At 39.0% G+C, this 24,258-nt stretch overlaps 1 protein-coding gene across 8 annotated transcripts in view; it reads left to right on the top strand.

The window, feature by feature from the left end:
* MAST4 (microtubule associated serine/threonine kinase family member 4) overlaps positions 1 to 24,258 on the top strand; it is a 553,319-nt gene that overhangs the window by 432,021 nt on the left and 97,040 nt on the right. For all 8 annotated transcript variants that reach the window (XM_044267825.1, XM_044267824.1, XM_044267823.1 and 5 more), the window contains one exon: positions 837 to 925. In XM_044267825.1, the coding sequence (XP_044123760.1) occupies positions 837 to 925 (89 nt within the window). The remainder of the gene's footprint in view (positions 1 to 836; positions 926 to 24,258) is intronic.

Here is a 24,258-nt window from a genome sequence, read left to right as displayed (position 1 = left end):
AGTACATGAAGGGGAGATCATTTTCGCGTCATCATCAGCCAGTTTCATGTTTATCTTATTCTTTGCTGCTTGTGAGAGTTATCTGCGAATCCAAATACGTATTTTATAACTTGGTCCAGGCAGAAACAGGAACGAGTAGTTGCCGTTTGCCCGAATGTAGCAGGTTGTTTCTATTGAGTGGGTACCCAGGATAAAAAGAGTAGGTAGTGTGCCTTTGGCAAAAGGCTTTCACTATTATTGTAATACCAACTAGGGTCCATTTTTATGATTCCAAAATATTTACCTTATTGAGGAATTTGAATGGAGTATTCAAGATGAAAAATGAATCAGTAGTGAAATACATCTTGGGCATCAGCTGCTCTATTGACAAAAGGCACAAATAGGAAATTTGTCTAAATAATTAGATTTTTAATTAGTGCATCATTGTAAGATGAATTTCATTGCGCTTCACTGCATGTAATTTTGTATTAGAAATTTCATGTCAACAGAGATGCTACCTGTGGTTTGCTGATTTGAATCATTAATTTATCACTTGCGTGTATGGCGTGTCACCTATTTGTAGTCGGGAGCAGAAAGAAGGCATTTAATTACAACTTCACTGGTGGTGAAACATATTGATGGTGTTATGCAATATGAATACATTATATTTTCTAATATTCAGGGGGCAGCCACCCCTCAAATATTAGTTGAGTGCATATTAACTTGCAAAGCTTTAAGCCGCAGCCTGAGCAGATAGGTTGTTGAACCTCTAGTATCTGTGTATGTTGAATATTCCTGGACATTAGTGACGTTGTATGTGCTTTTTAAAACTTTGATTTTGTTTTTCCTTTTCACAGTTGCCGAACAAGCAACCGGAAAAGCTTGATAGGCAATGGACAGTCACCAGCACTGCCTCGACCACACTCACCTCTCTCTGCTCATGCAGGTAACGACTTACCCTTTCTTGAGTTGTGTCTTCCCTCTTGCTGGTTCTTATAATAATCCAAGCATTTTGAAATTCAGGTGTGTCTTTCCCGCTTATCTTGGTTTTCCTTTTGTTTTATCAGTACTTTGTTCTTTCTGATAAGTTAGCCCAAACCTCATCCTCTCTTTCAGAGTGTTTGGACACTGAAATTGAGAAGTTTTTTTATATGGGGTCTTTTTTCAGTTATTGATTTCTCCATTTCTAAATCTGTGGATCCTGCAAGTCAGGTTTCTACGTTGGGATTATCTCTGGGTAATGCAGATGTGTTAGTTCACATGAAGAGGATCAGTGTTCAGAACTCTAGGGAAGGAAAAATACCTTTTTCCCTGCCCTTTTAAGTTCTCCACTGGGAACCTTCTAACCCAAGACAGATTAACAAGAGAAGAGCAACAGATTTATTTAATGAAGATTTCTGTGACACAGGAGACTTCATGAGGGAATGGAAACCCAGAGACATGGTTGAACTGAGTGAATTGATGCTAGGTTTGAGGAAGAGTGAAAAGTTGTGCAAGGACAGGGCAGAAATGAGCTAACTCGAGTAAACCGGGGCAAATTGAGCAAGAGCTGTGCATTCACATTGTTTTCAGGAATCAAGATGCTCCTTTGCTTTAGGTGCAGATCCACAGAACCTTCCTGCACATGCCATTTCTCCTGTTTCTTCAGCTTAAAACACTGTTGGTCAGGATGCCATATTTTGAGGACACGTGTCTTAACCTCTTTCAGAACCATTCAGCATTTATTCTCCCTAAAGCTGAACTTAACCCGTTACTTAGATTCCCTGTTACAAATAATGCTGCTAGTAACAGTCTAGGATATATCTTCTCTAGTATGTGTGCAAGAGTTTATCTCAGACCTTGCCTGGAAATGGCAGATATAACTTATTTATTACATCTATAATCATTATAGGGATAGTGAAGATTAAGATATGAGTCCTTGGCCTCAAGTACCAATTATAAGCAAGGTATAGCCATATTAGAAAAACTGTGTAGTGAAGATTACTGTGAATGTTGGGGTTTTTTGTTTTTTGTTATTTTTAATTATCCGTGATGTTGCAAGATAGAGAAGGGTTAATTCCAACCAGCAAAGTATGGGAGAGTTTGAAGGAGCCACTTAGTCAAGATGCTGAAAGCCAAGCAAGACTCGGGCTGGTAGACATGGGGTGAGAGAAGGGGAATTACCAGTGTGGCTGGAGTGGGGCATGCTTGTTGGATTGTAAGAAAACATGAAGGTTGGAAAAAGAGGTGAAAGAGAGTACAAGGGATTTGGATTTTGATTGCCTTTCAAGGATTTGAGGAGGATCTGTGTTTTGAGAAGCTGTCTTGAGGATTGTGAAGGATGACGGGTGGAAAGGATGGATGAGTAAGCCTTAAATCATTGTACTCTGGTAGAAGCTCTAACCCCAGTGGGCTTTCAGATGATACTCATTTCCTATTTAAAAATAGGGCTCTGACTCTTTCCTGAAGGCAATCCTTTTGCTCAGGGGTTGCTTTCAAATTGAGATTGGGAGTTAACAGTAACAGGTTTGGGGAGATGAAACAAGAGAGAGAGAGAGAGTTGCCCCTTAGGAACAAAACTTTATTTTCTCTTTAGTAATAAACAAAAGATGGCAAAGCAAAAAAGGTAAAACAAGAGTTGATAAAATTATGATACTAAAGCAAGACCACGGAAGTTCAGAGATACCATTCTCAGATAGAACTTGCACATATACACAGGAGGGCATGGTCTAGACTCTTCGTAGCCACACTGTAATAGCTAAACATCTGAAGCCCCCTAAGTAGCTTTCGGTTGAAAAATGGGTAAATGAGTTGTGGCATAGTCATCACAGAACACTGTGCACAAAGGAAGTATTAACACGACGCCTGTCTGCATGGACCCAACTCTGAGAGTGTTGGACAGCAAAAGCCAACTTGCAAAAAAAGTTAGTTGAAACCATTCATGTAAGGTTAGCATGAAGCTATAAACAGTATTTTGTTTAGGGATACCCACATATACTCTTAAACATGTATATACATTTCTTTTAAGCGCCTAAAGGAAAACATAATCCTTTTAAAGACAGATTTCATGGTAGTAATTACCTCTGAGAAGATGTGAGGGAGATCTCGCTGGGGAGGGGGAAGCAGTTGGTAATAGTGGATTTCCACAAATCCAGTGGGACCACCCAGCTACTTCTGTCATTACTGTTTATACCGTGGAGATGTATATTTACATTATTATCAGAACAGTGAAAGGTGACAGAGGGGCAAGCAAGGCCAAATACCTACTTGGGGCTGGAATTCTTTTTTTTTTTTTTTTTTTTTAAGAGTTGCAGTCTTGGGGCGCCTGGGTGGCTCAGTCGGTTGAGCTGCTGCCTTCCGCTAGGGTCATGATCTCAGGGTCCTGGGATCGAGTCCCACATCGGACTCCTTGCTGGGTAGGGACCCTGCTTCTCTCTCTGCCTGCCTCTCTGCCTGCTTGTGTGCTCTCTCTCTCTATCAAATAGATAAATAAATAAAATCTTTAAAATAAAAAGAGTTGCAGTCTTATTTTTTTTAGAGAGAGAACAAATGCACGTGTAGGGCAGTGGGGGAGGGCAGAGGGAGAAGGAGAGAGAGAATCTCATTCAGATTGCACACCCAGCGTGGGGCCTGACTCAGGGCTTGTTCTCATGACCTGGAGATCATGACCTGAGCTGAAGTCAAGAGTTGGACGCTTGAGCGCCTGAGCTACCCAGATGCCCCTGGAATTGTTTCTTTACATTCATCCTAAAGAGTTGGGGCAATATATGCAAGTGCTAAGTGTGTCATGAGTTTTATTTCTTATGTGTAATTCAGTAGTGATTAAAAACTTCAATCCTATTCCTCTCTGTAGTGTTCTCTAGTAATTGTACCCTAGTTTATGTGCCCGCTGATGAGTCTTTTTATTGCTGTGATTTTCTTCAGTGCTAATATTGAGAGTAGAGAAAATGTGGTGAAGACTTTAATGATCCTTTTAATTATTTTTCTTTTTCTCTATGTAGACTTAGCTTGAATTCTTTTCTCTTCAGACATAATCAGAGGAGTAGGCAGAGAGAAGCCTGTCTGTCAGGTTCTGACAGCATTTTCCCTCAGGTCAAAGAGCCAACAGGTTTTTATTTGCTCAGAACCTGTAGAACTCTGTCAGACTTAATTTGTGAGACATGGTATTTGTCACAATCTGGTAGTTTCCTATTTATGTATAATAAGAGGAGGAAATGTAAATTAAATAAAGACCAGTCCTCCTGTCTTGATGATGGTAAATGCCTGCCCATTACCTTGCCTCATCGCCTCTTCCTTCCTTCCCGTTGCTGTCTTTTGTGTCATGTGTTTGAGACAAAGAATGCCAGAGAGAATTCCCAACTGTCTTTACAAAACACAAGTGAAAGAAAAACCACCATCTTTCAGTGCTTACTGACCCAAAGATAAAGTTAGACTTTTTATTTATTTATTTATTTATTTATTTATTTTAGGTCAGGCTTATGTGCATCAGGCCACTCATCGCTGACACATGAATTAATCCCCTGTCAAATGAATCGTTAGAGATGAGAACGTGAATTCACTTGTGCGGATGTGTCAGTAGGGCTCTAAGGAAAGAGAGCCCGGCATAGTGTTCTGGAGCTTATCTCTACGAACAAAATAGTGTTTGTTGAGAGCGAGGGATTCCTGAAAGAGCAGTGAGTAGGAGTCCCATTTAAAAAAAAAAAAAAAAAAGGCAGAAAATCACAGGCTCCTGGTTCTGGGAAGATTTTAAACATGAAATTTAATCCAGAGGCTCCAAAGGAAAAGACTAGTGTATCTCCCCTAACATGAAGATTTCTCTGTAGTAGATAAAATCAAAAGGAAACGAAGTGTGAGAAATCTTTTTATGCCCGTAATAGATAAGTATCTGATTGCCTTAACACAGGCACAAAGAGCTTGTATAAATTGATAGGAAAATGGCGAATGCGCCCAAGATGTCAATGGCACATCATAGAAAACAGATCAAAATGTCCCCCCAAAAGTATGAAATGATTCAGTGCGTTCGTGAGAGAAACGTGAGCCATGGTAGAGTATCATTCACCTGACATATTGTCAAAAACTATAAAACTGACAGACTCCAAAGACAGCAAGATTGTAGAGAAAGAGGTCCCGCCACGTGACATCAGTATCCGTGATGTGACTGGTGCTACCCTTTTGGTTGTAGCAGTTCGCCTTGTTGGTGAAAACTGCAACTGCCTTTACCCTTTGGTGCAACCAGTTCATCTCTAGGAAGTAATCTAGTGAGATTCTCGCAAAATAACAGAAAATAACAAGGCTAGTGACTTGTAAGTCACAGATGGAAAGTGAAGTTATTACCATTTCATCATTTAACATGTCCTTCAGTAGGGGACTGGTTTTGTAGAAAATGATTCAGACATACAGCCCAGCACTGCATGGTTGTTAGAGATAACTTTCATGTTCTGATATTAAACTGATGCTCAAGATAAGTGGTTAAGTGAAAAAATACACTGTGTAATTTTCTACGTGTGTGTGTGTTTTAGACAGCATAGATGCATATAGGCACACTTGTATATCATGCATATTCATAGGCAATTTTGGAAGGAGAAAGGAAAGACTTAGCACTGTTAATCTTTGGGGACTAGAAGGTAGGGAAATTAGCATACAGTGGTTTTATACTAAAATAAGGCTCTTAAAATAAGCCAATAAAGAAAACAAAACAGTACCCACCTTAGTTTTCTCTTGTAGTGTAGTAAATTACCAAAAATGTACTGGCTTGATACACTTAATACAGTGTCCGTGTATTAATTTTATGCTTCTGTGGGGCAGATATCTGGGTACACTTGACTTGCTTGAGCTCAGGGGATTCTCAAGCTATCAGAAGGCCAAAATCAAAGAAAGGTGGGAAATCCCAAGTTCCTAGTTCCCGAGGACCCCTCACCCAGTGTTTCTGCTTAGAGTATCTTAAGTCCAAAATCAGAGTGTCTGCTGGGCTGGGTTCTTATCTGGAGACGAGGAAAGAATCTGCTTCCAAGCTCGTGGAGGTTGTGAACAGATTCACATCCCTGCGAGTAGAGGAATGAGATCCCTGTCTCATCTTGACCATTGGCCAGAGGCTGCTTTCACCCTCTGGAGGCCGCGGTCCTCTGGCTGCAAGCCTCTGCCGGCACAGCCCGTCCTTCTCATGCTTCAGGTCTCTAACTTTGCCTGCCATCAGCCAGAGCACATTTTTTCTTTGAAAAGGCTTATCTGATTGGGTAGTGACTCCAGGCCTTTTAAGTCCTAAGAGCACGCGTTGCCCCCTTCCAAAACACCTAACCTTTTGTGTCTTCAGAAGTTGTTCTTACCAGGAATTTGCAGGTAACTGTTGAGATTCATTTATAAGAATGTTTTTGGAAGAAAAGATGGAAAGGAGTCTCACGTTCCTATTGGACAATGCTAGGAATTGTTACAGATAGGAAATATCCCTAAGGTTAGGTTAGTATGTTGTTGGAAAAAGGTTCGTAAATTATTTTATAATAATGAAGTACCTCATGTCTGAAGGGTGAGTCACTGGCTTATTTGTTGCCACAATGTTCACCAGGCCCTTCTTCAAAGCTGTAACTGAACTAAAGGGGGTCTGTAGAGGCAGAAATAATCAGAGAACCGGAGAGCATCTATTCCACAGAGAAACTTAGAACACACGGAACAGCACTGGGATGGGCGCATGGGGGTTGGGCAGCACAACAGACCATTGCATGTCCCTCTCGTGTGACTATTCCCTGTGGACATTGTGGTTCATGTTTCATCATCTTCCTTCTTCCCCGCCTCTTGGGGGCCAGGAGGTGTGGGCTTAACGACCCACTGCATGCATTAAGAGAGAAACTATGAGATACCATGGGTATTTTTTCAGTAGGGTTTTTCTCAGTTCAGAAAATGGTGAGTACCTTCCTCTTTGGGACTTGTTTTGGAGTTTCTTCTTGAGCCCCACATGAGAAGGGGTGAGCCCACTTTGCAATGTGTATTTGTGCTGTATTGGTGTTCTCATTCATCAGGCGGGACTCTGAATAGGACTGGGGTACACGCAGGGGTTTCTACAGACAGGTGTTCCTAATGCAAAGAATTGGAAGTGAGTAGTCAGAGACAGGGAAAAAATAAACACTGTGGAGTGGAGTTCAGAGAAGATAATCTGGGGTAGAACAGGGGGAGCAAGAGTTCCAGGGTGCCAGAGGTGTCCCTGAGAGCATCCCCAGTGTTGGTGGGGAACTTTGTCTCTACATACTGTGCCGAAAAGGGAACCCTAAGCTTGGAAGGTGTGCAGCTGGGCAATAACGGATTTAGCAAAACCTGAAATGTAGGCGCTGAGTGCCAACCAAGTCCTTAATCGGCTTACTAACATCCACATGATGCGGTGCCATTTTAAAGAAGAAGTGTAAAATCTCTTAAGAAACGCAACAGGCCACATGTCCGTGATTCTGATCTTCCAGGCTGGTGTGGCTAAAAAATAAAATGGAATATTCCGATTATTACAGTGTAGGAAAAGGAGAAATGTCATGGAAGATAGGAATATCCTATCAAGTTGCACAACCACTTGCTAACATTTTATTTCTTGTCCTTTTTCCTGTGGGTGTGTGAACATGGGTATATGTGTGCATGTGGCTGTTGAAGTTTCTGTGTTAGTGCACCCTTGCCAGCGCTCATTGTATAGAGTTTTAGGTTCCACAATATAAGCCAAACAATATCATAGTATTTTTTCCAATTTAATTGAGAAATAATTGACATAGAACATGGTATTAGTTTCTGATGTACAACATAATGATTTGGTATTTGCATCTATTGGGAAGTAAGTTTAGTGAACATCCATCCCCTCATGTAGGTTTCACTTTTTTTTTTTTTTTAAGATTTTATGTATTTATTTGAGAGAGAGAAAGAGTGCATGAGCAGGGTGAGGAACAGAGGGAGAAGCAGACTCTTTGCTGAGCGAGGAACCCAATGACAGGCTCGATCCCAGGGCCCTGGGATCATGACGCGAGCTAAAGGGAGGCACCTAACTGATTGAACCACCCAGGTGCCTCAAGGTGATACATTTTTTCTTATGATGAGAACTTCTTGGATTTACTCTTTTAGAAGCCTTAAATATACAGTACAGTTTTGTACAGCAAGGTGGGTTTAGTTAACATTACATCCTGGAATTTATCTTACAGTTGGAAGATGGACCTTTTGTATTTCTCATAATTATTTCGCTTAGCATTATCTCATGGTCCATTCATGTTGTTGCACTTGCAGAATTTCCTTCTTTTTTTAATGGCTGATTAGTAGTCCTGTAATTATATGTATACCACATTTTCTTTATGTATCCATCTCTTGATGGACACTTAAGTTGTTTCTATGTTTTAGCTATTATAAATAATGCTGCAGTGAACATGGACTACACAAACTTTTTTAGTGACTTTGTTTCCTTCAGATAGACACCAAGAAGTGAAATTGCAAAATCATGTGCTATTTCTTTTCTTTTTTTTTTTTTTAACACTATCGTTGTTGTTGTTGTTTTATTAACATATAATGTATTATTTGCCCCAGGGATGTAGGTCTGTGAATCATCAGGCTTACACACTTCGCAGCACTCATCATAGCACATACCTTCCCCAATGTCCATAACCCAGCAGCGCTCTCCATTGCCACCCTCTCCCCAGCAACCCTCAGTTTGTTTTGTGAGATTAAGAGTCTCTTATGGTTTGTCTCCCTCCCCAGTCCCATCCTGTTTCATATTTTCCTTCCCTACCCCCCAAACTCCCTACTTTGCCTCTCAAATTCCTCATATCAGGGAGAGCATATGATAATTGTCTTTCTCTGATTGACTTATTTCACTCAGCGTAATACCCTCTAGTTCCATCCACATTGTTGCAAATGGCAAGATTTCATTTCTTTGGATGGCTGCATAGTATTCCATTGTATATATATGTATGTGTATATATATTTACACACACATTTATATATATATATATATATATATATATATATATATATATATATATATATACCACATCTTCTTCTTTCTCTGTAGATGGACATCTAGGTTCTTTCCATAGTTTGGCTCTTGTGGGCATTGCTGCTATAAACATTCAGGTACACATGCCCCTTCAGATCACTGCACTTGTATCTTTAGGGTAAATACCCAGTAGTGTGATTGCTAGGTCGTAGGGTAGATTTTTCAACTTTTTGAGGAACCTCCATGCTGTTTTCCAGAGTGGCTGCACTAGCTTGCATTCCCACCAACAGTGTAGGAGGGTTCCCCTTTCTCTGCATCCTCACCAGCATCTGTCATTTCCTAATTTGTTAATTTCAGCCATTCTGACTGGTGTGAGGTGGTATCTCATTGCGGTTTTGATTTGTATTTCCCTGATGCTGAGTGATGTGGAGCACTTTTTCATGTGTCTTTTGGCCATCTGGATGTCTTCTTTGCAGAAGTGTCTGTTCATGTCTTCTGCCCATTTCTTGATTGGATTATTTGTTCTTTGGGTGCTGAGTTTGATAAGTTATTTATAGATATAGATATCTCTTTATCTGATATGTCGTTTGCAAATATCTTTACCCATTCTGTCAGTTGTCTTTTGGTTTTGTTGATTGTTTGCTGTGCAAAAGCTTTTGATTGTGATGAAATCCCAGTAGTTCATTTTTGCCCTTGCTTCCCTTGCCTTGGGTGATGTTTCTAGGAAGAAGTTGCTGTGGCTGAGGTTGAAGAGTTGCCACCTGTGTTCTCCTCAAGGATTTTGATGGATTCCTTTCTCACATTGAGGTCTTTCAACCATCTTGAGTATATTTTTCTGTGTGGTGTTAAGGAAATGGTCCAATTTCATTCCTCTGCATGTGGCTGTCCAATTTTTGCAACACCATTTGTTGAAAAGACTATCTTTTTTCCATTGGACATTCTTTCCTGCTTTGTCAAAGATTAGTTGACCATAGAGTTGAGGGTCTATTTCTGGGCTCTCCATTGTGTTCCGTTGATGTATGTATCTGTTTTTGTGCCAGTACCATACTGTCTTGATGATGATGACAGCTTTTTTTTTTTTTTAAAGATTTTATTTATTTATTTGATAGAGAGAGATCACAAGTAGGCAGAGAGGCAGGCAGAGAGAGAGGAAGGGAAGCAGGCTCCCTGCTGAGCAGAGAGCCCGATGCGGGACTCGATCCCAGGACCCTGAGATCATGACCTAAGCCGAAGGCAGCGGCTTAACCCACTGAGCCACCCAGGCGCCCGATGATGACAGCTTTGTAATAGAGCTTGAAGTCTGGAATTGTGATGCCACCAACTTTGGCTTTCTGTTTCAACGTTCTTCTGGCTATTAGAGGTCTTTTCTGCTTCCATATAAATTTTAGGATTATTTGTTCCATTTCTTTGAAAAAAAAATGGACAGTATTTTGATAGGGATTGCATTAAACGTCTCTGCCTACTTGTGATCTCCGTCTGTCAAATAAATAAATAAAATCTTTAAAAAAAAAAAAAAGAAAGAAATGCAACTGATTTCTGTGCATTGATTTTTATATCTGACACTTTACTGAATTCCTATACAAGTTGTAGCAGATTTGGAGTGGAGTCTTTGCGTTTTCCACATAAAGTATCATATCATCTGCGAAGAGTGATAGTTTGACTTCTTGCTGATTTGGATGCTTTTAATTTCTTTTTGTTGGCTGATTGCTGAGGCTAGGAGTTCTATTATATGTTGAGTAGCAGCGGTGATAATGGACATCCTTGCCCTGTTTCTGACCTTAGCAGAAAAGCTCTCAGTTTTTCTCCATTGTGAGAAAATTGTGGGTTTTTCCTAGATGGCTTTGATGATATTGAGATATGTACCCTCTGTCCCTACACTTTGAAGAGTTTTTATCAAGAAAGGATGCTGTACTTTGTCAAATGCTTTTCAGCATCTATTGAGAGTATCATATGGTTCTTGTTCTTTCTTTTATTAATGTAATGTATCATATTGATTGATTTGTGGATGTTGAACCAACCTTGCATCCCTGGAATAAATCCCACTTGGTCGTGGTGAATAATCCTTTTAATGTACTGTTGGATCCTACTGGCTAGTATTTTGGTGAGAATTTTCGCATCTGTGTTCATTAAGGATATTGGTCTGTAATTCTCCTTTTTGGTGGGGTCTTTGATTTTGGGATCAAGGTAATTCTGGCCTCATAAAATAAGTTTGTAAGTTTTCCTTCCATTTCTGTTTTTTTGGAACAGTTTCAGGAGAATAGGTATTAATTCTTCTTCATATGTTTGGTAGGATTCCCCTAGGAAGTCGTCTGGCCCTGGGCGCTTGTTTGTTGAGAGATTTTTGATGACTGTATCAATCTCCTTATGGTTATGGGTCTGTTCAGGTTTTCTGTTTCTTCCTGGTTCAGTTTTGGTAGTTTATATGTCTCCAGGAATGCATCCATTTCTTCCAGATTCTCAAATTCGGTGGTGTATAGTTGCTTATAATATGTTCTTATAATTGTTTGTATTTCATTCGTGTTGGTTGTGATCTCTCCTTTTTCATTCATGATTTTATTAATTTGGGTCCTTTCTCTTTTCTTTTTGATAAGTCTGGCCAGGAGTTTATCAATCTTATTTATTTTTTCAAAGAACGAACTCCTAGTTTCATTGATTTGTTCTTTTGGGGTTTTTTTGGTTTGTTTTCTATTTCTCTGATGTTTATTATTTCTCTTCTCCTGCTGGGTTTAGGCTTTCTTTGCTGTTCTTTCTCCAGCTCCTTTAGGTGTAGGGTCAGGTTGTATACTTGAGACCTTTCTTGTTTCTTGAGAAAGACTTGTATCACTATATCCTTTCCTCTGAGGACTGCCTTTGCTGTGTCCCACAGATTTCGAACCGTTGTGTTTTCATTATCATTTGTTTCCACGATTTTTTTCAGTTCTTCTTTAATTTCCCGGTTGACCCATACTTTCTTTAGTAGGATGCTCTTTAGCCTCCATATATTTAACTTCTTTCCAACTTTCCTCTTGTGATTGAGTTCTAGCTTCAGAGCATTGTGGTCTGAAAATATGCAGGGAATGATCCCAATCTTTTGGTACCAGTTGAGACCTGATTTTTGACCCAGGATGTTATCTATTCTGTAGAATGTTCCATGTGCACTCGACAAGAATGTGTATTCTGCTGCTTTGGATTGGAGTGTTCTGAATATATCTGTGATGTCCGTCTGGTCCAGTGTGTCATTTAAGGTCTTCATTTCCTTGTTGATCTTTTGCTTGGATGATCTGTCCATTTAAGTGAGGGTGGTGTTAAAGTCCCCTACTATTATTTTATTATTGTCAATGTGTTTCTTTATTTTTGTTATTAATTGGTTTATATAGTTGGCTGCTCCCATGTTAAGGGCATAGATATTTAACATTGTTAGATCTTCCCGTTGGACAGACCTTTTGAGTATGATATAGTGCCCTTCCTCATCTCTTATTATAGTCTTTGGCTTAAAATCTAATTGATCTGATATAAGGATTTACACCCCAGCTTTCTTTTGATATCCATTAGCATGGTAAATTGTTTTCCACCTCCTCACTTGTTTTTGGGTCTAAAATGAGTTTCTTGTAGACAGCATATCAGTGGGTGGTTTTTTTTGTTTTGTTTTGTTTTGTTTTTTCCATTCTGATACCCTGTGTCTTTGGATTGGGGCATTTGCCCATTTACATTCAGAGTAACGATTGAAAGATATGAATTTAGTGTCATTATATTGCCTGTAAAGTGACTGTTACTGTATATTGTCTCTGTTCCTTTCTGGTCTACTACTTTAAGACTCTCTCTTTGCTTAGAGGACCCCTTTCAATATTTCAGTATTTCATTTCAATATTTCAGTAATTGGTTTGGTGTTTACAAATTCTTTTAGTTTTTGTTTGTCCTGGAAGCTTTTTATTTCTCCTTCTCTTTATTTTTTTTAAGATTTTATTTATTTATTTTACAGAGAGGGCACAAGTAGGCAGAGAGGCAGGCAGAGAGAGGGGTGGGGAAGCAGGCTCTCTGTTGAGCAGAGAGCCTGATGTGGGACTAGATCCCAGGACTCTGAGGCCGTGACCTGAGCTGAAGGCAGAGGCTTAACCCACTGAGCCACCCAGGCACCCCTCTCCTTCTATTTTCAAAGTAGCTTAGCTGGATATAGTATTCTTGGCTGCATGTTTTTCTCATTTAGTGCTCTGAATATATCATGCTAATTCTTTCAGACCTGCCAGGTCTCTGTGGATAAGTCTGCTGCCAATCTAATATTTTCACCATTATATTATAGACTTCCTATCCCGTGCTGCTTTCAGGATTTTCTTTTTGTCACTAAGACTTGTAAGTTTTACTATTAAAAGATGGGGTATAAACCTATTTTTATTGATTTTGAGGGGGTGGTTCTCTGTGCCTCCTGGATTTTGATACTTGTTTCCTTTGCCATATTAGGGAAATTCTCTACTATAATTCATTCCAATATACCTCTGCCCCCCTCTTTCTTTCTTCTTCTTCTGGAATCCCAATTATTCTTTTTTTTTTTTTTTTTTGAGAATTTTTGAGAATTGTCATTCTGGACTCTAGATCTTACATATTACCAATGTCCATATCGATTAGGTTCCTAGCCTTCAGTACTGCCTCTTGTTCTTTTTTTTGTGGTGAGTTTTTTCAGCCTTGTCATTTTATCCAGATAAGAATATATGAATGAGAGAATAAAATACTAAAAGGGTGGCAAAGACCCCAGAAAAATGTACACTAACCACATCAGAAGAGACCCCAAATCGGTGGGAGATAAAAGGGGGTAAAAAGAAATTAAAAAAAAATTTTAAATATATGTATGTATTAGACTGGTAAAAAGAATAGTTTTTTTAAACAAGGTTGTTCTTGCTCTAAAAATTGTCTACTCTGACCTCACTGTTTCTCCTGCTTGACAAATTTAGTATCAGTCAAATGTTTCTTTACCTTCTGTTCTATGGGATGATGGTTTTCCCAAGCATAGTGTGTTTTTGAGCAAAAGAAGCTTTTCTGAATACACTTATGTATTTCTTCTCTGATATATGTGGTACCAGGTTTGTATGTTGCACACAGACAGAGGGAAAGCTGTTTCTTATGAATCTTAGCTGACTAATGGGAATGACTTAGAGATTAGTGATCTTTAGGTATCAGTGAAAAATTTATCCTTAGATAAGGTGAGACTAGGGACACAGCCCCAAGTGTGATAGTACATCTGTTTCATTTCTTTTGTTACTGTCATTCAAAAACCTTCAGCAGGTTTCCCATACTCAGAATGATGTTTGGCAAATTGTTTATATTGGCGTTGTAGATCTCCAGTAAACATTTTCATTCATCAAGGCATTCACCTCCTTTGGCCATATAGACATGACGATGGAGGATGGATAGTTCCCTTGCTTTTTTGTATTTGGGGAATAGGACAGAGCAAAATTATGTGCCCTCAGAGTCATACAAATTGATTGTGAGCTCTAATGGAAATTCTTTTGTGATTCTCCCATATAACTACTTTGTTTAAAATGGTAGAAACTGTGTTTTTGTTTTTATTTTTGTTTTTACTCAAGAGGAATCTCTGATAGGTCACTCATTGCCTTTTTTTCCAATTATAAGCAGATCTCAACCAACTTAAAGTTATAAAACCTTGTGTTTAGTCCGGAGCACCTGATGTCCTCAGAATTTCATTTTGTGGAGCTTAAAATCAGAAAATCATATGTATAAAAATAGTCAAGTGAAACATCACATTGGAATTGTCTGTTTTGATTAAAATCTTCAGAGGGCCCACGACCAGATTTCCTAATTGAGTGTGTTTGTCTAAGCTATATAATTTCACAATGTATCTATTCTGTGACTTCCAAGTATTTCAAAAATCAGTTCCTCTGAATTATAGAGAATACTACCTTTCTTATTCCATGCTGCATTCAGAGTTTTATAATTCTTAGCCTTTGTGTAACTGTCAATTGTTGGCTTGAGTAATGACACATACTGCCCTTCCTGCTTAAGGAAAAGTATGATAAAATCAGGTGGACTGACGTCAGTCAGTGTATTTTCCTAGTTTTGGGTATTGCTTTGTGTTGAATCACTAATCGGGGGTGTATATCAGCATCATTAGTATTTCTTAATTCCTTCATGCAGATCATCTGCCCTGTGACCTCAATTTGTCATTTTGGTCCTTTAAGAAGACTGTGAGTGTATATGTACTCGTTTCCTAGCATTAATTTAACAATTGACATCTTTCTTGTATCCCTAAACTCTAAATGTAGAATTTAATCTGAATGACCTTTGATTTAGGTTTTTATTTTTTCCTTCAATTATAAATTGATGCTTTGGTGAAGCTGCCTTTTAAATTTATTTTAAACCTCCCCTGTGTCAACAAAAGTGATAATAGTTTTTTGTGGGTTTTGTTTTTGTTTTTGTTTTTAATAGAACCTGGCAGCCACTTAGGAAGGTTTGACACTCTCATCCATTGGGGATGGCTCTTCATTTTTTTTAATCAAAATTTTATAACTTTTTGTGTTTACACAGTAGCTGGATCTTCTTTGCCTTGGTTTAGTTGCTTACGTACCACTGGATCTTAATTACCTGCTTTTCGAGTTAGAATTGACATTATTTAGTGGTATGTTAGCTGTGGGGTGAGAGAGAATTGATCAAAGATGGCATGCAGGTGTCTTGCTGAGGATATGGATGAACAGAAGGGGCATTTCCCAAGAGGGAGGGGGCGGAAAGAACAGAGCTGAGCTAATGCTGAAGAGTTCACTTTGTTGCATAGTGGGTTTAAGATGCCCATGATACATTTAAGTGATGTAAAGAAGCAGTTGTTTTATGGGTCTGAAACTCAGAGGTTGAGCCTGTACTGGAGATACCAGTTTGGAAGCCATTCATTCATTAGTGGTATATAAAACCTTGGGAGAGAATGAAATCAGTGAGGCAAGAATTTGGGATTGAAAAGAAGACCAAACCCGGCAAGGTGGGGGTGCTGAGTCTACCAGGCCAACATTTAGGGGTTCTGAGAGGACAGGTCGCCAGCTAGAAACTGAGAGGCAGCAACTGGAGAGGCAGGAGGGAAAGAGAGGAAAGTAGTATCTCAGAATTTAAGAGAAGACAGAGTGCCCAGAAAGAGGGAGTGGTACGTTTTAATAGCAAGTCCTCAGTCTTTACCAGGCACTTAACAAATATTTGTTCAAAAAATAAATGACGATTCATAAAGAAATGGACAGAGCTTCATTTTACTCTGGTGACCAAAAATGCAGCATAGTCTCCAGATAGAAGATTTGTTTTCCCAACAAAGAGAAAGTCCTCTGAAATAATCTAATTAGGTAGAAATCCCCCACAGATTTTAGTGCATTATCTTAATAACTTTATTTTAAAAGTAGTTTTAGCAAATCTTTCATTTACCTTATCCATGATATAATCTGTCTCAACTCTGGCTAAAAGCTGAGAGGGAGCTCCCGCCTTTCATAACTGCTGGATAGTTTGGATGCTAAGGGACTCTTAGCCCACCTTCCAAATCCACAGAGCAGTCACACAAGGCAGTGTTTCACCAAAATGAAGGAAATCTGAGCTGTAGATAATAGACATTGGAATTTCTTAAATTTATTTTTGCTGTGAGAAAAGAGATTTTTGCAAAGATTCTCCCTTCCAAAATTTGAGAAACAAAGGTCTCAAAATAGCCTATTTTCTTGAAAGTCGGTGAGGTAGATAAGTCTTTTTAATTTCGTATTTCATAAATATTACAACTAGAAATTAAAATAATTGATTATCAACAGCATTTACCTTTGGATTAGACATTTTTGGATTTAAATCTCACACTGTGCTAATTACATAATTCACCATTTGAAAACAGATAAATGACATGTGTCCTTAGGTCTTCTAAATGTCTAGAAGTTTATATACTCTAAATGTCTAGAAGTTATATATTCATTTATATATATATATATATTTTTTATTTATATATGTATATGCTAAAAAGAGTCTTTTTTTATGTACCCATTGAAAAAGAAGAGATTGCCTTAGGTGTAGGGTTGCTTTTATGTTCGTACAGATGGTAAATAAATGATCACCTAAAACGTAGAAAGGTCAAAAGTTGCATTTAAATTTTTTTTAAAGACTTTATTTGACAGAGAGAGATCACAAGTAGACAGAGAGGAAGCAGAGAGAGAGAAGGGGAAGCAGGCCCCCTGCCAAGCAGAGAGCCCGATGCAGGGCTCTATCCCAGGGCCCTGAGATCATGACCTGAGCTGAAGGCAGAGGCCTTAACCCACTGAGCCACCCAAGTGCCCCCCAAAAGTTGCATTTAAAATCCTTGCTTGAATCCCTGCTGTCTTCATCCTCAAGATTTTCAGAACTTGATGCTCTCAGACTGGACAGCTTTGGTGATTGTCACAGTGACTTGGGTTTTTTGGGGTTTTTTTTTTGTTTTTTTTTGTACTACAGTGTTCCTGGCATGCTCTATATCAGTGTGCCCCCACATGATCTCTGAGTTTTAGTTAAAATCTCTCATTATGGGTATGGACAGACTGTCTTCTTCAGCCCATTAGCTAGTGAGAGTGTCTGGATTTGTATCCCAGGAAAAGAGCCCATTCAGGAGAGATAAAAGAATTTGAGACCGGGGTCCCATTAGTGTGGGATGAGCCATCTGTCTGCACTCAGTCGCAGCGCCCTTGGTAGAAGACAACACACTCAACATAACCTAAATGGCCTGCACCTATCAGGTAGTCTTAAGTAAGCGAGGTTTATAGGCCTGTATTTTAAATTTGAGTACCTATGCTAAAGAGCGTTTGCTTAAACATGCACAGTAATGCCATCTCTGTCTTTGAACTTACTGACTCTGGCATAATTGTAATTTCAGCTTTAAGGATGCTTTAATGCACATTTTTTGTGTTTGTTACAGCAGTTTGCAAGTACTTCTCCAGAAAGCCAGGCAAATTGCAGGCTTTTCAAGTTCTAAGCTTTTATGGTAGGGGTAACAGTGGGTAATTATAGAGCTTGTCATGAAATGTTAAGGTATATGTATACTCTGTCAACCATCACAAGTTTAGAGGGTTCAGCTGTAGGGAAGGAGAGCCCATCAACACTCTTGCATTGGGGTTGATAGCAGATTTGGCATCCCTATACCCAGGAAGAGAGAGGTGGAAAAAATTTAGAAGAGCATGCATACAAGCACAGTCATGTAGTTTTAGGCAAGAGAGATGATCTTTGCTTTTTAAAAAAAGAAATATTTCATGTTTTTTAAGAATGTCTTTAAAACCCGTTTTCTTCCTGTTTGCAAAAACTGTGCGTGTTTATTGTAGAAAATTTGGAAAATATAAGAAAATTTAAGAAGATTGCGAAAATCATCTGTGCTTATCCACCACTCAGAATTAGCTACTCCTAACATTTGGGTGTTTTTGTCTAAATATGTTTAGTTTATATATGTACATCTATTATAATTTTTATGACACTTGTGTATACATAAATTCATACATAAAGTATAAATTTTTATATATACACATAATTTGTCTAGAGCTGTGTGTGACCCATGGGATCATAGATACAATTTTGTATCTAGATCATTTTTCTTTGAGATTTTTAAGTATCGTTAAATGTCTTTTTTTTTTCCCCAAATACTTGGTTTCAAAAAGTCCAGAATACTCCCATTTCACAAACATGCCATAGTTGCCTTCCCCTAATGAATATTTTGACTGGTTTCCTGTTTTTTTGTTCTTATAAGTAATGTCACGGTGAATAACATTACACATCAGTCTTTGTGATCAACTCTGATTCGTTTCGCAGCCTACTCTGGGAGGGGCCTCTTTAAAGTGCTGGCCTCCTATTGTCTTGTGCTTGCATTGTCTGGTCATTCCTTATTGTCCGCTGTAGCTTTTTGAGGCCCTAAAGTCAAAGATAGTGTCCACAGGAAATGCTCTTTAATGCTTGCTGCAAACAGCATTTAATAAACATCAGGAATGTGTTGTGTAGGCACCGGAATAACTTTACACGTATCTAAGTACATCTCAAGTGTGTTCTCTCCAGGTGAAACAATAGCTAATCTGCTGAACTTCCAGGAACTCTGTCCCCAGTGACATCATGGTGACCTGGTGAAGTTAGGGAAGTCAGTGAAGGGGGAACCATAGCACAAAGCTGCCTAGCTGTTCACGCTTCACCCTGTGTCCCCGCTTTCCCAGACACCGAGGACTTATTAGACTCTAGTGTAGAAACCTCCACTTGCTATGTCACCCTGATCCTGCCACTGAACCCTTTTAATTTGGAGATCTTTAACAACCAATGAAGGACTAAATGGTGTGTGTAATAAACGCTGGGCCTTGGGGTTCCGATCAGGATTTTAGCTCATCTCTACCATGTATCAGCGTTGCTCCCTTGGGCAAATCACTATATCTCGACTTCCTTATATATAAAAATTTAAATAACAGAACTTGCCCATGTTACCTCATACGATCGCTTAAATGTGACTTTGTTTGCAGTATTATAAAGTACCCCAGCAGTGAGAGGTTTTCAGAAAGTCTTCAGGTGGTTTTTGTGACCAATCTGCATCCATAATGTTAAAATAATGGGATACCATGGTGTGAAAATACAAAGCAAGTTAGAACACAGGCTTGTTGCAGTCTTCAGGTGGGCTGCTGACAGTGGAATATGACGTCTCTCTCATGGTCCCCATTGCAGTACAGGTGTCATAGTCTGTGATGTTCCCCTTTCGGCATTCCAGCCTTTGGAGATCCCTCAGCTGTGTACTTAGTCTGATTTAGAGCTGCTTTGGGAAACAAACAGCATTTGTTTTAAGAGTCCATTCCAGGGGCACCTGGGTGGTGCAGTCCATTAGGTGTCTGACTCTAGGTTTCAACTCCAGTCATGATCTCAGGTCATGAGATCGAGCCCCAGGTCAGCTCAGTGCGGAGTCTGCTTGGGATTCTCTCTCCCTCTCCCTCCCCTCACCACGCTCACACACTCTCTTGCTCATCAATCAATCAATCAATCAAAATAAAAGTAAAAAATAGTCAGTTCCAGTGGACGAGAACCGCAGCAGTTCCAGAGGGCCTGCCTCAGGGATCGGGAGTAGGAAGGGTTATTTAGTTATTTAGGAGTGAGGTTCACAGCCCCCTCCTTCACCTTTTCTTCAACCAGAGAAGTTTCCCCTTTGTCACATTTTGGGCTGGAGAGTCCTCTTTTGCCTGAGTGGAAGATTGACTGTGTATACGTGTGTGCATGCCCACGTGCGTATTTCAAAACCATTCTAGGAAACTGAGACCGAGTGCAGCTACGTGTTCCAGGTCACGGGGCTTATTGGTATCAGAGCTAGGTCTGACACCCAGTTTCCCAGTTACTGCCTCTGGCACCATTCCCAGCAGGACTCTGTGGTAGTCCCTGAAGTTGTCTTTTGGAAGGATCTGGGAAGACCGGGAACATCCCCAGAGTTAGGTTTGATTCGTTTTCCTCTGCTGGGCCTGACACAGGTTCTAGATCAGCAGTTTTCTTCATTTATGTTTCTTCTGTACTACTCTGTGAAAGAGCTTGGGTCTCCCACTTGAAGTGGAGCAGGGGGAGCTCACTTTTCATAAATAAACACGTAGATTTATAGGTATCTTGTTATTATAGTTACCATGTATGGTGTGTTTTGAGGAGAGAGAACAATTTCAGATTATATTAGGAATGAATTAAGTTGCTTTAATACATGAAAAGAGTAACTATTGGTCAGGAGACAAGCGTGTCAGCAATATACTAACAAGACCCCACATGACTAAACTCAGTGAAGGAGGGTCAGCAGGAAATCACACCTACCTAGTCAACAAGTGACTGAGAGAGGGCAGGTTTCCTTTTTATAAAAACTGTGCACATCTTAATCATAGATTGCTGCTGACTATCCTGTCAACATCCTCCTTTTTGGCACAGAATCTCTAATATAGGTACACTTGAGAATTTCCCCCAAAGCATAAATGTTCCAGACTGGTCCATCTATTATGGTCTCAGTTGTCAGTGAATGAAAAAGCAGCATTTAATTACATGTACCTTTTTTCAGTAGATATAAAGTAGCTATATTTCAGATTAATTTTCTTTTCATTCTATCGTGTGTTGTTATTAATCATGGATGACTTTGAACAGTTCTCTTATCTTCACTTGCCTTTAATTTCCTTTCTGTTAAAGGTGAAGATTGGATTATATGTATTTATTTCTAATTTTCTTTTTTAATATTTATTCCGAGTCTGTAACTCCGTATTTCCTGTTCTTCCATTTTAAAGGAGTTTTTTCCCTTGCATCATGTTATTTATCAGATTAATTCATACTGGCCTTATGTTTTTCACTGGGTACATGTTTCTAGTATGCTAGGGGCTGATGAAAAATGGTTTCTCAGCATCTAATAAGGAAAGGATTTAGAATAAGAAAGTAGATTGGACCCTACAGACTTAAGATGGAGCGCAGCATGCCTGAATGGCCCACAGGCGTGTCCTGGACATGGCCATGGATATCATCTGAGGATGGATATTCCATCTGGAAGTACTTTGGTTGGGAAAACTGGTTGTCCTGCGGCCTGGGCCTCCCAGTCACAGTCTGAAAGCATCCCTGTGTTTACTGGAGTGGCAGTTATGTCTCCGTTTGTGGTATGTCTGTAAACTAGAGCATTCAGGCTTGAAAGCCTTATTTTTGCCCATGTGGACAAGTTCTGGAACACTATGGTAGTTACCAAAGTGACCCCCTGATCATTAAGGGTATGAATTTAGTTTTGAAGATTTGAGAATGAGGGACCAATCGCATGTACGTACATGGTTGTCTGTGTTTATGTGTCTGAGAGAAAAAGAGAGAGATTGATCTCAGGCAAAGAGCAAACCCCACTTCATATTTGGCATATGTAAAATATTTTAAATTAACTAAATATAGGAAGTGAAGCAAGCTCCTTGATTGATAAAAGCCCTCTTCCTTGTAGGATCAGTAATTTGGCGTGGGAATGGACACATTCTAACATCCTTGAAATTGAAAGAAAAAAAAAATTTGAGTGGTTTCACATTTGGTGCTTTTGTGTCCTTATTTCAGTAGGAAATGTGGGTTTGAAGCTTATCACAAGTCATTTCATTTGACAGTTTTGATTTTCAAAATAGAAAGGCCAAATGTAAATTCTTCATCCTTCTCTGGAGACCCAGGCAGATTTTTAACATCAAGAGATGTCATAGTTCCCCTGCAACAAATTTCCCATAAGCAGTCGCAGTCTGCTTTGTCGGGAGCTCTGTGAAGTTGGCATATTTCACTTCTCCCGTACTTACTGTTGACATAAATGATGGATGTTCATTTCTTGTGGTGATGTGAGGCCTTAACTATTTCTGTCATGATTATGTGCCTGTCTTACCTGACTCCTGCTTAACATTTCATTTCCGCAAATTTTCTTTACTAGCAAAGGTAGAAGTTACAAGACCTAAATTTGAGTCTCTGACATGAACATACCTCACGGTGAATGGCTGCCTTAAAACTTCCGTGTTTGTTAGCTAATCATGCTTTTCACTGAAATGCCTGTAACGTCCCATCATCCCCAGTTTGTAAAACTGCAGTAACACGGAGAAGGTGTTTGCCAAAGACTGGTCACGTGCTTAGGAAGAATTAACCTTACATATAATATAGAATCTCATGATTCAAATACATTCAACACATGGCTGGACCTCAGAAACGGTCTAAGAGCCTGATAGGCAGAGACAGACCATTTCCACAAGATGGTGAATTCCACTTTCCTGTGCTGCTATCCTGACGTCAGACACGTTGTACCTCAGCCAACAAGTAAAATATTTAGCAGTCTCCTCCTACCACAAGAAAGCTGTTTTATATCCATTGTTCCCCCAACAGCCTTATCTTTCTCTATTATATCTGAGGAACTACACTTAATAGTTTTAAACATCTACCTCAGATAAACCGAGGGTTTGTTAATTAATTTATAACAATATATTTTTCTGGTGGGGAACCAGAAGAATGAGAGCGCCGAATCCTAACCACTAGACCACCAGGGAGGCTAAGGGAACCAGAAGAATGAAACGAAAGCAATAATCAAAGATACTTTAATGAAGACTTGTGTTGGAAGAGAGACCAAGTAACAAAAACAAGAAACAAAAATTCATCTCTGCCCTGGATATAGTCCTGTGACTTTCTTTTTTTAAGCAGTGAAAGAAAAACACCAGTGTACTTCTGAACAGAAAAGAATAAATCGATTGCTTACAAAGGTATAAAATTTATTCCGGCGTCAGTCTTCCTTCCACAAATTGCCAGATAATGATGTTGTGGCCACAGAGCTCTATTTGATAAGATATTGTATGTATGTATATATGAATGCATTATCATTCATTGGAGGTCACATAAAATACACTTTTCATAAGTCTTTCCTGAGGAACAAATTTAAAGATAGGTAACTAAGAGTGAAAGAACTAAAGAATTGGAAAGATGGGGTATAAAAGGATTATGTTGAGCATACTAAAAGTTTGAAAAGATAGTTTGGAAGTGCAACAGTGTAAATAATGATTCACTAACAACAGGATAGATCCGGAACTCCCATCAGCCAAAATGAAAGGTGGAGATAAAGCAAAAGCACACATACGCCAGGTTTCTCGGCTAACATTGGGGAGTGAGGCAGAGAACAAGTGTTATATTTACTCCTTTTGAATGTCTTCATTAGCAAGATAGACATTCAGGTATGTTTTTTAAACATTTAAAATAAACGTATTAGCATGAAAAGCAGTGATTTCCTTGTGTGTCACTGAGGGAAAGAAGTAAATACTCGAACACAGAGTAAGAAAACTACCACCACACCTCACTTTGAAATATAAACGTGAGAGTTGTAATAGAACTCTGTGAGAGTTATTTACTATAAACTACTAAGGTTTATCCCAAGAATGCTGATTGATTTAATGTTGTGAGTAGTACTAATACATCAAAGCAGCGGGTCAGATGTTTATCTCAATAGATGTTGAAAGAGCACTTCATAAAATTAAACATCTATTCTTGCTGAAATGTTTTAGAAAATGAGAACACACCGAGAATTGCGTAATACAGGAAGACACATCTAATTCAGATAGCCAGTCTTACCTCACCAAAATACTATCAGCATTTTATTAAAATATCTCCCCATTATTATTTAACTTTACTCTAGAGGTTCTTTGTAGTCAAGCAACACATAAAACTAAAACAAAATCTATAAGAGCTGGGTAAGGTTTGTTGTATTCGGATGACAGATATAACCTAGAATATGCAAGAGAATTAAGTGTGTAAGTATGAAAATTAATGGAAGTATTCATTAAGCATATTATATACAAGATGAATATGTAGAAATTAATATTGAATATTATCAGCTATAACCAGTTAGAAATGATAGTGAAAGAAAGGGATCAATTCATGTTAGCATTCTA

This window comes from Neovison vison, chromosome 1 (assembly GCF_020171115.1).
Source record: "Neovison vison isolate M4711 chromosome 1, ASM_NN_V1, whole genome shotgun sequence".
Lineage (NCBI taxonomy): Eukaryota > Metazoa > Chordata > Mammalia > Carnivora > Mustelidae > Neogale > Neogale vison.
The sequence above is the reverse complement of the archived record's forward strand: the minus strand, read 5'-3'. Positions and strand labels throughout refer to the sequence as shown.